The following is a 14,489-nucleotide window of genomic DNA, read 5'->3' on the forward strand; positions in this document are numbered from 1 at the left end:
AGCGGCTCCGCTTTGCTTGACTGACGGCAGCCATGGCTCCGGTCGAGTGCATTCGCTCCGTAACACGCACAGGCGTTTTCCCTTACTTTCTAGGAGCAAAAAACTGCGTGTTATGGAGCGAAAATTACGGTAGATAGATGAGAACAGCAAACAATTCACCGGGACTTACTGCTAGGACAAGGTATTCCATCTAAGACTGTTCCATTGAAAGAAGGTGACTTCCTGCAGGAAGTCAATTCCAGAATCTTTCCTGGTTTTAATTGGATAGCAGGCCAATGGCAGAGGTCGTAATTTGTTGAGTGGACTGTAACCCTGTTAGTGATGTCCATTAATTTCAGTGGGTCTGCTTTGAGTATGACTAACATTAGATACAGTCCTATCTTTCTGTAATATTGAATAGGATTTATTACCACATTCAGAACAATTTTTTACTGAAACAGTTTTTATTGAAATGGTACAAGACAAGCTAAGTCTCATAATTTAAAGGTGAGTAACACACATGACAAGATACACAACTCCTTAAGCAGTACTCTGAAAGTGTTCAATCACTGTGGTCATCATCCAATTCTTTCTTTCCTGTTGGTGGTTTGGGGCCACCAGCTGGTTTTGCCATGATGATCTGCAAGCAAAAGTAGTTGTTAGATCTACATTTTTACATAGAATGCACTTCAGCTGAATTAAGGTATGACAGAATTGATTTGATATGTATATTTTGCCTCATCTCTTACGTACTGCCATAATTAGTATTACAGAAAGGTTATGCAGTGAAAAGTGCATTCAACCCTTAAGTCTTGAGCATAGCTCCAGGACTGTTTTCTACAATTTTAATCAATATTTTATAAAATAGCAAAATCAATCAGCCTAACAGGGAAAAGCAAAACCCTCTTGGCTGCTCTTCTTGCATCTCAAAATGCACCCATCTCCTTTGCAGGTGTCAGTTGAACAAGACTGCTATACCCACACTGCTAAGCAGCATGGGGATAGCACTGTTGTCATGAGGAATTGTCTCCAAGAAGCAGTGATTGTCTGCTGTAAGTTTAGATTTCTGTAGATACATGCTTAGCATGAATGCCAAAAATGGAAATCGCAGAATGCATTTCCTACAAAAGACACCAAAAACCTGGGGTGCATTGTGTGGTAACCAAGACAAAGTGTTAATGTTCTGTAAAAAGAATTCAACTTCAATAACTTGCAAAATATGTAAGATTAGCACAGAAATAATGCTTCTAATAGTGTAAACTGAATCATGCATATTAGTCTATAGAATAATTCTTCAAACCATGTTTTAGGAATATTAACAGTGTTGTGCACCCTTATCTCAAGCAGTTTGTTAAATTGTGATGTAGCCTACACATACGTGGAAGTGGAAGCAAAAATACACTCATCAGCACCAGGCAGAGGAATTCATGCAAAGTCTCGTTCCTTGCCAACATGAGCCATGATACTAAATCTTACTTCACACTACTGTTCAGGTCCATCTTTCCAGTCATCCTTGTCCCAATGTTCTGAAGCTTTAGGGGCTTTTGGACCACCTGCTGCTTTTGCCATAATAATCTATAGGAATTTCACATCAAGCACAGAATTCCACCAAGTTTCGATTTTAAAAGTATTTATGTAAGAGTCTGCATAATCCTTTACTGTATGAAACTGATCATTTGAAAACAGAAGCCTACCAGAAGACTACACACTGCCACATTAAGTTAGACCTTCAACTTTAACCAAATCATATGAAGCATACATAACCTAACAATACTCTAGCAGCTTCCATACCGTATTGATTTAGCCCGATAACCTGAAGCAATAAAAAAGCCTATTACACCAACTTACCTGATCAACTCTTAGGACAGTTACTGCAGCATTTGTAGCCAGCTTAATGGCCCAGAACTTCCCAAGGTATGTGTCTAATACACCAGCTTCCAACATATCTTTCACAGCTGCAGGTTCAGCCTGTCAAATGTTAGAAAAAGAGTTCATAACTTTCGGAGCAGATACAGGATTACAACAAGAGTTCCACTGATGTCAGTAAAAGAGTTAAAGGTGCTAAGAATCTGCCCATGGAACAAAATTGACAGCTAGCGGGTATTAATATTGATAATAAAGTCCATAGTATTTTGCATTGAAAGAAAACAATATTTCCCTATCTTAAAAAATCTGCAAGCCTTACATCACACACAGAACAGCTAGAATAGGAAGGTCATTAAAATACCTGTAAAAGGATTAACAAAACAAGTGGAGTTTCCCCCCCTTAAAGGTAAAGGTAAAGGTACCCCTGCCCGAACGGGCCAGTCTTGACAGACTCTGGGGTTTGTGCGCCCATCTCACATCTATTGGCCGGGGGCCAGCGCTGTCCGAAGACACTTCCGGGTCACGTGGCCAGCGTGACAACGCTGCTCTGGCGAGCCAGAGCCGCACACGGAACGCCGTTTACCTTCCCGCTGGTAAGCGGTACCTATTTATCTACTTGCCCCCGGGGGTGCTTTCGAACTGCTAGGTTGGCAGGCGCTGGGACCGAGCAGCGGGAGCGCACCCCGCCGCGGGGATTCGAACCGCCGACCTTTCGATCGGCAAGCCCTAGGCGCTGAGGCTTTAACCCACAGCGCCACCCGCGTCCCCCCCTTAAGCCTCCCCAATTGGCACATGAAGCAGTTCTGGCCAAACCTACCAGTCATCCACCTAATCTGTCAGGTGCAGGAAAGGTAAAGCTGCAGCACAGCCAAATTCAAAAGGAAGAAGAAGCTGGAGTATGCTCTAACTACATACGCACTATGCCTTTAAAGAACATTTCCGTCTTCAAAAAATCCTGGGCATTGTACAGTCCCAGTAACTTAAACCACAAAATTAATCAAGGAGAAAATGTGTTTTGCCTGTGCTTTAAAAGTATAGTGTATGCAGCCTAAGTGTACTCCCAATTCTTCCTTTACAGATGTGTCCATTCTAGAGTGATCCAGAATTCCCACACACACACCCTGCAACCATAGGTAAAGAGTACTGTTCCCTTGCAGACACTCTCCTAGGGATGGCATTCCAGAACGCTGCTACCACCACAAACATGTTATGCTGGGCATTAGCCTTACCTCAATATCAAACCCAACATTTTTGTTGCCTTCTTGATGTACAGCGTAGAGCTTAGAAATAAGTTCATTAGCCTTAACTCCAGAATTTTCAGCCAGGGCTCGGGGTATAGCTTCAAATGCCTCAGCAAATTTCTTGATTGCATACTGATCAAGACCTGGACAAGTCTAAAGACAGAATTGGGTTTTAAGTTGCATTATATGGAAAGTTAAATTTAGTAAAGATATTAAGTTTGTAGCTTACCTCTCCATATGACGTGATCTGCTTAGCCAACTCTATCTCTGTTGCGCCACCACCTGGAACAAGACGCTTATCCTGCAAAAGAGTTGAAGCAACTATTTCAAGTCTATTTTAAAATTTATCTCTCTCTCTTCCTTTATATTTATTTTATCAGTATACTGTCTCATATCCCCCTGTCCCAACTAAGACGGGGAGGAGATAACATACTGCACCAAATAAACTAAAAAACAAAACAAAAACAGAGTGTATTGTAACCCATTTTAGTCGTAAGTAAGCAGTAAACAATTATTGTAAACTGCTTTTTTATAGCAGTACATAAATATTTTCTATGAATAAATAAGGCCCTGGTGAACAGAATGGTCTACCAGGCTCCAAAAGAACTACAAGCAGGTGCTAGGTGAGCCTCACTGGGAAGAATATTCCACAGCTAGAGTGTCCATACCAAAAAGGCCCTTTCCCAGAATGGTTACCCAGTTCACTTCATTTTTTTGGCAGCACTAAGAGGATGCGGGTAGCACTGTGGGTTAAACCTCAGCGCCTAGGACTTGCCAATCGCATGGTCGGCGGTTCGAATCCCCGCGGCGGGGTGAGCTCCCGTCGTTCGGTCCCAGCTCCTGCCCACCTAGCAGTTCAAAAGCACCCTTAAGTGCAAGTAGATAAATAGGTACCGCTTTATAGCGGGAAGGTAAATGGCATTTCCGTGTGCTGCTCTGGTGCCGGTTCGCCATAGCAGCTTTGTCACGCTGGCCACGTGACCCGGAAGTGTCTGCGGACAGCGCTGGCTCCCGGCCTCTAGAGTGAGATGAGCGCACAACCCTAGAGTCTGTCAAGACTGGCCCGTACGGGCAGAGGTACCTTTACCTTTTAAGATGGTAACATCATAGTAAGTTAGCATATCCTTCTTACAGGGTAGCAGATGATAATGACCTTGTGAGGGGATGAACAGCACAGCTGGATGAGGAGCTGGTGAGTGGCATTATCCTCACCTATCGCCTTTGCACACCTGGAATTATTCCCTCAGAGTTGGGAGGTAAATGGCTCAGGGTAGGGAACTGCCAAGCCAGAGAAGATTACAATGACTACTTTATTTGCCCCCTTTTGGGGGGAAAGGGTGTTCTCATCTGTCAATTGGGCCACTCAATTTCACATACCATCCCCACCCCAAATTTGGCCCACCTGACTTACTGACACGTGTATCACTGTAAACTTAAAACCTTAACTTCTCTCACCCTGAACCAGAGAGTGCCACTCTGGTCTACTGGGGGTAGTATATACTATTGTATATTCCAGTATGGTAGCATTTCTGCAACTGCACACGATTAACTTTGCATTTTAACAAGCCAGTAAAATAATGCTCCTCTATATTCCTGCATTGCAGTGGGCTGGACTTATATGAACCTCAGGGTCCCTTCCAACTCTACAATTCTATGATTCTGCGTAGCACTTTACTCACCCGTGTGAGTACTTTGAAAGTGTTGACACCATCATCAATTGCTCTTTCCACATCATCCATAAGATTCTCTGTAGAGCCACGAATTACTATTGTAGAAATGGCACCATCTTCCTTTTCTGCAGGAAAATATATCAAGGTTTGACTTGTGAAATCTGACTAAATGCAAAGTTTCTATATGCACTGTATTAAAGATAACAAGTATACTAAAATAATAAACATACCATGTTTAAACACAACTACTTGTGTTTCCCCAACTTCTGACAAACACACACTGTCACAGTAACCAATTTCTTCTAGATTAGGTGGTGTCTGGGAAGGAAAAAGGAGGATTATGTCTATGAAAGGAGTAGGTTTTAAGAAAACCTCTGCTGTTCTCGCTACATCTGCTGTTCTCGCTACATACCAGTCTGGGGAGGGCTGTGGCACCAACAGTTTTACATAGTCTCCTGAGATCCCACTTAGAATTCAGCCTTTAAGAAAGGAGATAAAATAGTGTTCAGGTGTAATTTTCATAATCTAGAAATTCTTGTTAGTACCAAACTAATTTTTCCAGGAATGTTCCCTATCAACATTTTACTTCCTGCAAAGACCCTGTTCTAGGGCCTATAATAATAATAATAATAATAATAATAATAATAATAATAATAATAGAGCTCTCTATCTAGAAAATGGGAATTTGTCTTGTATAAACACTGAAAGCACCGGTCTCTCTTAAGCAATCCAGAACACACATTCTTTCCTAAGAATGTAAGTAGTACCTGCAGGATGAGACCAAAGTATACCAAGCCCAGCAGTCTGCAATATCCCAGCAGGTACTAGCAGTCCACCAACAGACTGCAATTTACCATCTGCCTCTCACCACTGTCCTGTTTAGGAACAAGCAGGGATTCTGGTAATGGTTCAAGGACAGTGCCCCTCCATCATGTCTTGATTGGTAACAGAAGCATTAAAGTGCATTTCATTATTGATGGAAAAAAAATGACAAATAATCGAACATATGTACACCTTATCATCATCATCCAAACTACCTGAAAACCAAAACAATGTTAACTGTACACTGGACTTAAATGAAATCCCTTCCATCATCAGAAAAGTGACAGAAAAGTAAAATTCTAAAGAAAATTTGCCACAAATTGAAGAGGGGACAATTTAAGGGCAAAATTGGTACAAAATAAAGTGATGAACTGCTCTGTGCCATGATCCTGACTTGCACTGAGTACTTTCCACCCACTCACCCCCATCTGTGGCTGTTCAGAAAGAGGAAAACACACACACACAGGGATAATCTTGGTTGAAGTCATAATGGGATGAAACATATGCACTAATTTACACTTCAGGAAACAAATATGCTATGTATTTCAGTTAAATAGGCCAAGAAATGCAAACAATTTACATCTTTGCACAACTTACCTGAGTAACATAATATTATATTTGTTAGCATAATGAAGTGCCATGTCTGCCACTTTTCCTCCTGTAACTACAACATTTACACCAGTATCAGCAATGCTCTTGACTTGTAACTCCAGTAAGTTTTCCTCTCCTCTGCTAAAATTTGTCAGCTCAGCAGCATTCTTGAGGAGTACAGTTCCCTGCAATTATAAAGCCATCATTTCCCCCATCATTCTCATCTTCAACTCCTAGTATGTTTTAATACAATTAACCTGAAAAACAGGCAATTCCAGAAGTGACAGCTATCATAGACCCATATTCTAAGTAATGCACATATAGATCAACAGCAACATGTGTCTCCAGGATCTCTAAAGTGTTTAGCAGACTTCAAGTACAAGGACCGAGCTGCTGAAGAAGCTAGAAAAAGTGATTTATGAATCATGGATATGGTGTTTTTGCACAAGGGTTTTTTGGGGAGCATTCCAAATGAACCAGTGTCAGGTATGTTCATCTAAAGAGCCTAACATGGAAGGACTTCAGACACTTCTACTACCACCAACCAAAAGTTTACTGAATCACGGAAATATAGGACAGACACTCCATGAAAGGACTGCCTGCTGAAATCCCAGCCCAGATAAAATCAGCCAAAAATCTGTAGTCATTTTAATAACTTACTTACACACACGCACCATTCTTGTGGCATAACTGGAAAATATGCAACAAGAGATCCCTCCATTTCCCCAAGTTTTCCATGGAAGGCAAGAAAGGGATCCCTCACATTGTGCTGGGCACCCAGGGGCAAAAAGTCACTGCAAAGTTGTGACTGCTTCCCACTGACAGTTTTGTGGATCCCTGCCTTAACACAGAACAGATTGCATTTTGAAAAGGGCTGCAGCTATTTATCTAGTTGCAGCACCACTTTTTACAGTCACAATAATAGGGCTGTCCCTCTCTGTGCTAACCAAAGTTTCGCCATATCGGCCCCTGTGAGCAGAACTGCACAAAGGAAGGTAGCTCTTGGCCTGGTTCACCATGCAAATGCAGACACGGAAAGGATCACCTTGAGAAAATAAGCAACTACTATATATATGTATAGACATGCTGCTGCCTCATACATATTTAATACTTCCAAAGAATGGGAAACCATACCTTAGTTTCTGTTATCATACCATCAAAAGGACAAGAATACACAGCTATTTTGGCATCTTTGACAGAAGTAACATCACCTTCAGTTTCTTTTTTAAAAACCATGCCATGCAATACTGTAGAAGCACAAATGCCAGAACCCTGAAAAGAACAGATTATAATTACCATTCCATCCAAGGTAAGCCACTGAAATCACACTGAGTTGGATCTAGACTGTCATACTTGGGAGTAATTTCATTGATTTTAAGAGACCTACTGCAAAGTCTGAATACAACTAATTTTTTACTTTACTTAAATTAATGTGCTATTTAATGTGAAAGCATACCTGAACTCTGATTGTATCTGCTTAGGAACAGTTAAATTGCTACAATTTAAAGCATTTGTTTTATCATTCTTATGTTTCCATTTCAACACAGCAAATGATTCCCTACTCTAGATCTTCCCAATCTTCCACACTGATATTTGAAGAGAAATGCTAATTATCTAATTGAAGAGAAATTCATTATCTTATTGACTGAAAGCCAGAACTCTTTCTTTTCTGCAAAATCTACTTTCGAATTTCAGAATCGGTATGTATCCATACCTACATATGAAGTCTCTAATCTCCCAGGAAAACGATATAGGAACAGTCTACTAAAAATCCACAGATGGTATGTTTTTTACACCCTCTCCTGTTTTTGGCCCCAACCAAAGTTCAGACAGAACTGCTTTTCTTCAAGGTTACCATAACTAAAGCTGCAACCCTCAAGCATAGTGACCAGAAGGCAAGTTCCAGTGAAACAAAGTGCCTTCAATGTTGAGTATTACAGTACTGAAAGGAAAAGAAAGAATGACTTACTATGATCTTGCACACTCTGATGTTGTCAACATTAAAGTGACCCGACTCGGGGAAAATAGAGACTGTGAGAGAGCGAAAAATGAAAAGTAACATGTTTTTAGGAAGCATTGTTAAGATAGCAAGTCATCTAATTTAGTTATTTTATTAATTACATGCCACAGAATCTGTGGAAATGGCGCCAGTGACAATATTATGCTTTATAACATGAACAAGTAAGTGTTACTCTATTTTAGACACTGTTGCAGCTTGACAAGAGCAGCTCAGGAAAATACAGTGGTACCTCGGTTTAAGAACAGCCCTGTTTATGAACTATTCAGTTTATGAACTCCGCAAAACCCCAAGCAGTGTCCTGGTTTGCGAACTTTACCTCGGTCTAAGAACAGAAGCCAAATGGTGGAAGGGCACCGGCAGTGGGAGGCCTCATTAGGGAAAGCGTAACTCAGTTTAAGAACAGTATCGGTTTAAGAATGGGCCTCCAAAATGGATTAAGTTCATAAACAGAGGTACCACAGTACTGAACTGAAAAACGACATCCAACAAGAAATTAAGACAAGTGACTTTCACCTCAAAAAACAAGCTTGAAACTAACATGAAAATATTTAAGGTATCAAAAACAAAATACTATGTTTAGATATAAAAAAAATGACATATACTTACCACATGCCTGAGCGATAAGCTTAGTAAGAAATATTTCACTCCCACATTGTTTACTCATTATTGAAGTTTGCAGCAAAGATGACACTTCTTCAACATCCCGAAGATTCTTTGCAGAGCAGCACACTAGATCAGGAAGTATCTCTAAGGCTTTCTTCAAAGCTTTTTCATAGCCTTCAATTACCTAAAATTAAAGACACTAGAATGTCTGTACTGTAATGCATAAGTTGTTAAAAGTTCAAAGTCAGTTTGATATCTTAACCTCACAAAGGGTTGGATTCAGACTTCCCAGGAATAAAACTCTGCCAACTGGACTCTTCCATAAGCAGAAGCAGGGAAAGTGACCAGTTTTCCCTGAAGCCCCATTCCACACAAAAAGAGCCATTTTATTTAGACAGGCACATCTGGATCCAACCCAATCTCCACAAGGCAAAATAGGACACAATTAGGAATGGAAAAAATAAGAGGATAAACAAGAGACTGAGTTTCATACACAATTATTCAAAGATCCTAGAATACTAATTTGAATTGCAATAATCTGAACAAAATAAAAGATTACCTCTGAAACAGAAAGTCCCATTCTTAGAAGCTCCTCTGCATGTTCTAGGAGGGCTCCAGCAAACACAAGAACAAAATTTGTTCCATCACCAACTTCTTGCTCTTGCATGTGAGAAGCCAAGACAATCATTTTTGCAGCTGGATGTTGAACCTGTTGAAGATTTTATATCAGAGAACACTATTAAGCACACTTGTGTATATTCAAGTAACTAATAGCATGCTTCAATATGTATTACGCTGCATTACAAATTCAAAACATTTAACTAATTCAGTGCACCTACATCTTATTATGTGGCAACAGTCATTAAAACACATATGTGAAATAGCAAAAACTTTGGCGTAATTAACAAGTTCTTCATACAATCTTAGCAGCACACATTTCTTATAATCATGCTAACTCAACCCTGATATGCACATTTGCCTGTGCCACAAATTTCTACCCATCCCATAAACCCCACCCAAAGGTGTCTTTGGACCCCTTCACAGGGAAACAACACAAGCCTAGAAAAGCTTAGCTTGTAACAGATAGCATACACAATGTTTCGCCATAAATAATCCCCATGTACAAGTCAATATATCCTTAGCAGACTACAAATGAATAAGGCAGGAAGGAATTTACCTCCAACTCTCTTAGGATGGTAGCAGCATCATTAGTAACAAAAAGCTTCTCCAAATGATTGATAACCATTTTGTTCATCCCTTAAAAAAAAAAAGAACACCTCAAGTATGTGAATGACAATTTAATATAACTAGACAGTGTTATAAAATGTGAATTAGTTTCAGGATTTAATTCTATCTAATTATCCAAACAAATCATGGCATTGTTCCTGGGTTTATCAACAAACAAAAGCATCATAAGCTGTATTTCTTAATACATACTACTTAGTCACTCTAAATTCCTCTTTTTAAGGTTATAATTTATGAATATCTTACCATTTGGTCCATAGGCTGTGCGAGTTGTTTGAGCAAGCTCTTTACATGCCTGAATATTTCGATACACAGCTTCTTCTAATCCTGAATAATGCTACAGACACAAAACAAAGTATTTTAAATTAAAGTACATGAAAAAGTATAATATAGTAGTGAGAGAAATATATGGGCACACAATAGACAATAATTGTGTGACTAGGTCAAAAATGTTGGTGACTATGTGAAGGAGTAGATGCCAGGGCCACAGCCCCCAGGACTCCAGGGCTATTTGAAGACACTGGCTGTGCATTTAAAAATCACAGGTCTAGAATCATACAAGTGAGATATAAAAACGAAGACTCATGATTCTATGTCAGGGGTCAGCAAACTTTTTTCAGCAGGGGGCAGGTCCACTGTCCCTCAGACCTTGTGGGGAGCCAGAATATTTGGGGGGTGGATGAATGAATTCCTATGCCCTACAAATAACCCAGAGATGCATTTTAAATAAAAGCACATATTCTACTCATGTAAAAACATGCTGATTCCCGGACCGTCCACAGGCCAGATTCAGAAGGCAATTGAGCCAGATCTGGACCCAGGCCTTAGTTTGTCTATCCATGTTCTATATCAAATACAGGTTTGCAGAAGGTTACTCGCCATCTTTAAGAAAAGGCAATGAACACTTGAGTTAAGCCAGTCCTCCACTGTGCCTACAAACTACTGCCCACCAAGTTGTAATCCTGAACTGGCATACAGGCCAACTGAACAGTCAAACATTTCAAGAATGCCACTGTACAGTTGGTGGCTTATTTTTGTTTGTTTGATTGATTAAAGTGTCATTTGTTATCAAGGGGAGGTAAAAGAATAGCTTGGCCACCTAGCCCTATAGCAGTCAGGAGTGAATCTAAAAGTATAGCAAAGTTTATCCCAGTGGCTGCCCATTATAGGTGCAAGCATCTCCAAATAGAAATAGATGGAAACATCATTGTCACTGTCAACATGTTGAACTAGGCCCCAGCTTCAAAGATTAACTCAGTCATAAAACTCATATACCATACTATAAAACTCTTACTATAAACACAAGTAAAACACCAAGTACAGTGGTACCTCGGGTTACAGATGGTTCGGGTTACAAACTCCGCTAACCCATAGTAGTATCTCGGGTTACAAGCTTTCCCCCAGGATGAGAACGGAAATCGTGCTCCTGCAGTGTGGGAGGCCCCATTAGCAAAAGCGCGCCTCAAGTTAAGAACTGTTTCAGGTTAAGAACAGACCTCCGGAACAAGTTACGTCTGTAACCCAAGGTACCACTGTATAGGATGTGAAAGCTCCTGGATCCTTTCCACATATGTGACCTACAATGGAAGTACATGGACCATGCAGTCACGAGTTATGTACAGTTGAGCTGCACAGGTGTCTTAAGCCAACCATTCCCACTCCTCCATCACCAGTGCTGCTAAGTTCAGGGTGGCAGGAGGAAACGCAGCATCCTGCCGTACTCTGAGCCTACGGCCATGGAGGTGGAAGAACAACGTGTGGGCATTCCAGCTCAGAAGAGTGAACACAGGAAGCGGCACAAAGCATCCCTGACACGAATTTGAAAGGAAAGGGGCAAGCCAAGCAGCAAAGCAGCGGCTGCCTTAGCTCTGGGCCGGTTCTGCTTCAGACTCGGAACCTAGCAACTCCCTTCAACGAAAAAGTCCGCCGCCGACCGCGAACTTGGCGCGTGCCCATGACGTCAGCAAACGCGAAAAGACGTCACCGTCGCCCACCCCTCTCCCGCGCGCGAGCCCTCGAGTTGCTAGGCAGCGGGCGCGCCAATGGGTGCGGCGAGAGAGACGTCAGGTGACATGGAAGGGGCCTGAATGAAGTCTTAGGGCGTGTCCGTTGTGGCCCCCCCTTCGGAAAGCGGGTGTTGGAGGGGGAAAGCGCGTTAATTCTTCAGGCGACTGTTAACCGCCAGTGAGCGCGCGCCAAGCTAACGGGCTTCCAGTCCACGGGCGATGGGGCCCAGTAGCCCCGCCTCCTCGGAAGCGCCGGGCTGAGGCGTCGCTTCTGGAACCTTCCGCGTTCCTTCGCCGCCACGCTCGCGAGCTTCTCTCACACACACGCACACACACACACACAATCACCCACCTTCGCTCCGTCTTTCAGCATTTGGGCGAAGCCCGGGGCCTTCGGAACGTGCATCGCCATCTCTGCGAGCTCTCGAGCCACACGCGGCCGTGCACACAAGAAGAGAGACGCCGAGGAAGAGGGGCGGCGCGCGCAGCTCCCGCTTCACACGCAAGCGCAGAAGAAGGAGGGGAGGAGACTCAAGGAAATGGCTTCTGGGAGCAGAAGGCGGGAGGGATTGAGCATGCGCAGCCGGAGGTCCGCTTCGGTTTCCCTGCCCGACTCCGAAGGCGCTTTTTCCCATGCATTGCCGTAGAGCGGCGCCAGAGGCCCGCTTGTTCCTCTCCCTCCTCGCCTTTGCCGTTTCCACTCCAGACTTGGCGCCTGGAATGTTTTCGGCTCCCTAATCTTAAACGCTTAAATCTTAGATCGTTTCTGAACCAGATTTGATTTGGGGGGGGGGCGCTTGACTCCAAACCACGTGTCACATTGAAATAGATAGGAGGAATGAGTCATGATTTAGTTCTCGTTGGTTTCAGTGGGGCTTAGGCTGCAATTCCGACCCCACTTACTTGGAAGTCTTCTTTTTCTTTCACTTCTTTGGTGATCACTCTTAGCCGAGTAAGATTGTCTTCATAAACACAGTTTTAACAGTGTTTCCCTGAGTGACTGGAGGCCAATTCTGGGTCCACATATCCTTCCACAGTGGGGACATTGGTTTCTGGACGGGAGCTGATCACGGTGAGGGTTTGCCAAGCGTCTTAGCATGTTTCTCCCTTGCGTCCTGAGTTCGAGGGTCTTCAAAGTCCATGATACCTTTGGTAAAGGCTGTTCTCCAACTGGAGCGCTCACAGGCCAGTGTTTCCCAGTTGTCAGTGTTTATACTACATTTTTTTAGATTTGCCTTGAGGCAGTCTTTAAACCTCTTGTTGACCACCAGCATTACACTTTCCATTTTTAAGTTCAGAATAGAGTAGTTGCTTTGGAAGGCTATCATCAGGCATCCGCACAACATGACCAGTCCAAAGAAGTTGATGTTGAAGAATCATTGCTTCAACACTGGCGATCTTTGCTTCTTCCAGTACACTGGTATTAGTTCGCCTGTCTTCCCAAGTGATCTGTAAAAATTTTTGGAGACACTGTTGATGGAATCTTTCGAGAAGTTGGAGATGGCGTTTATAAGTGGTCCATGTTTCACAAGCATATAGTAAGGTTGGTAGTACAATAGCTTTCTAAACCAGTGTTTCCCAACCGGTGTTCCGCGGCACACTAGTGTGCCGTGAGACACCGGCTGGTGTGCCGTGGGAGGGAGGCGGGCGAGTCGGGCGGCGAGAGGCGGCGGCGGCGAGGATCCGCGTCAAGCCGGGGGCGGCTCCGCGGTGGTGGTGCCGAGCGGCGGGGCAGCGCGCGCAAAAGGGAGGAGCGCGAGACAGCGGAGGAGGAGGAGGCCGGCATGTCCGGGCAGCAGCAGCAACAGCAGCAGCAGCAACTCCCGGCGACGGCTCCTCCTCCGCCCGCTATCGCCGCCACCACCACAACAGCTGCCGCCGTCCCTCAGTCCCTCGCTCTGCTGCCTCCTCCCACCCCGGCAAGGGGAAGGGAAAAAATGTTCACTTTTGTGCGTCCCTCCCGGCGTGACGCTGCGCGCTGACGTCATGGGGCGGGGCTTTAATGGTGGTGTGCCGCGAGATTTTTTTCCGGTAAACAGGTGTGCCGTTGCCCAAAAACGTTTGGGAAACACTGTTCTAAACAAGCATTTTGGTTTCCCTGCGAACGTCCCGGTCTTCAAACACTCTGCACTTCAATCAGAATAAAGCCACACTCGCAGAGCTCAGGCAATGCTGGATTTCGGCATCAATGTTGGCCCTTGTGGAAAGATAACTGCCTAGGTAGGAGAAGTGATCAACATTTTCTAACGTTACACCATTGAGTTGGATTTGTGGCACTGCAGAGGGTTTATTTTGTACTTGTTGGTGCAGCACTTTGGTTTTTCGGATGTTGAGTGATAGGCCAAGCTTTTCGTAAGCTTCTGCAAAGATAATTAGGATGATTTGGAGGTCATCCTCTGAGCATGTGCACACTACGTTGTCATCAGCATACTGAAGCGCTATGACG

General features: G+C 43.2%; 1 protein-coding gene and 1 long non-coding RNA gene across 3 annotated transcripts; both read right to left on the bottom strand.

Moving 5' to 3' along the window:
* Positions 1-424: 424 nt before the first annotated feature.
* On the bottom strand, positions 425-12,577 carry CCT8 (chaperonin containing TCP1 subunit 8). Of its 2 annotated transcripts, XM_082220748.1 has the most exons (16): positions 12,396-12,577; positions 10,284-10,374; positions 9,970-10,049; positions 9,352-9,501; positions 8,796-8,976; positions 8,139-8,200; positions 7,304-7,441; positions 6,176-6,354; positions 5,169-5,235; positions 4,987-5,074; positions 4,766-4,881; positions 3,316-3,387; positions 3,075-3,239; positions 1,828-1,947; positions 1,456-1,554; positions 425-619 (listed from the first exon to the last, which is right to left on the bottom strand). In XM_082220748.1, exons 1-15 carry the CDS (start codon positions 12,453-12,455, stop codon positions 1,462-1,464), a joined length of 1,662 nt encoding a protein of 553 aa, XP_082076874.1. In that variant the 5' UTR covers positions 12,456-12,577; the 3' UTR covers positions 425-619; positions 1,456-1,461. The 2 variants fall into 2 exon arrangements, with proteins under 2 accessions (XP_082076874.1, XP_082076875.1); XM_082220749.1 differs by lacking the exon at positions 1,456-1,554 and having other exon boundaries at positions 12,396-12,576.
* LOC309531387 lies at positions 2,612-3,068 on the bottom strand. The gene is made up of 2 exons (XR_014219283.1): positions 2,832-3,068; positions 2,612-2,800 (listed from the first exon to the last, which is right to left on the bottom strand). It is a non-coding gene; the product is annotated as an uncharacterized lncRNA (long non-coding RNA).
* Positions 12,578-14,489: the final 1,912 nt, after the last annotated feature.

This window comes from Podarcis vaucheri (assembly GCF_965113315.1).
Source record: "Podarcis vaucheri genome assembly, chromosome: 4".
Lineage (NCBI taxonomy): Eukaryota > Metazoa > Chordata > Lepidosauria > Squamata > Lacertidae > Podarcis > Podarcis vaucheri.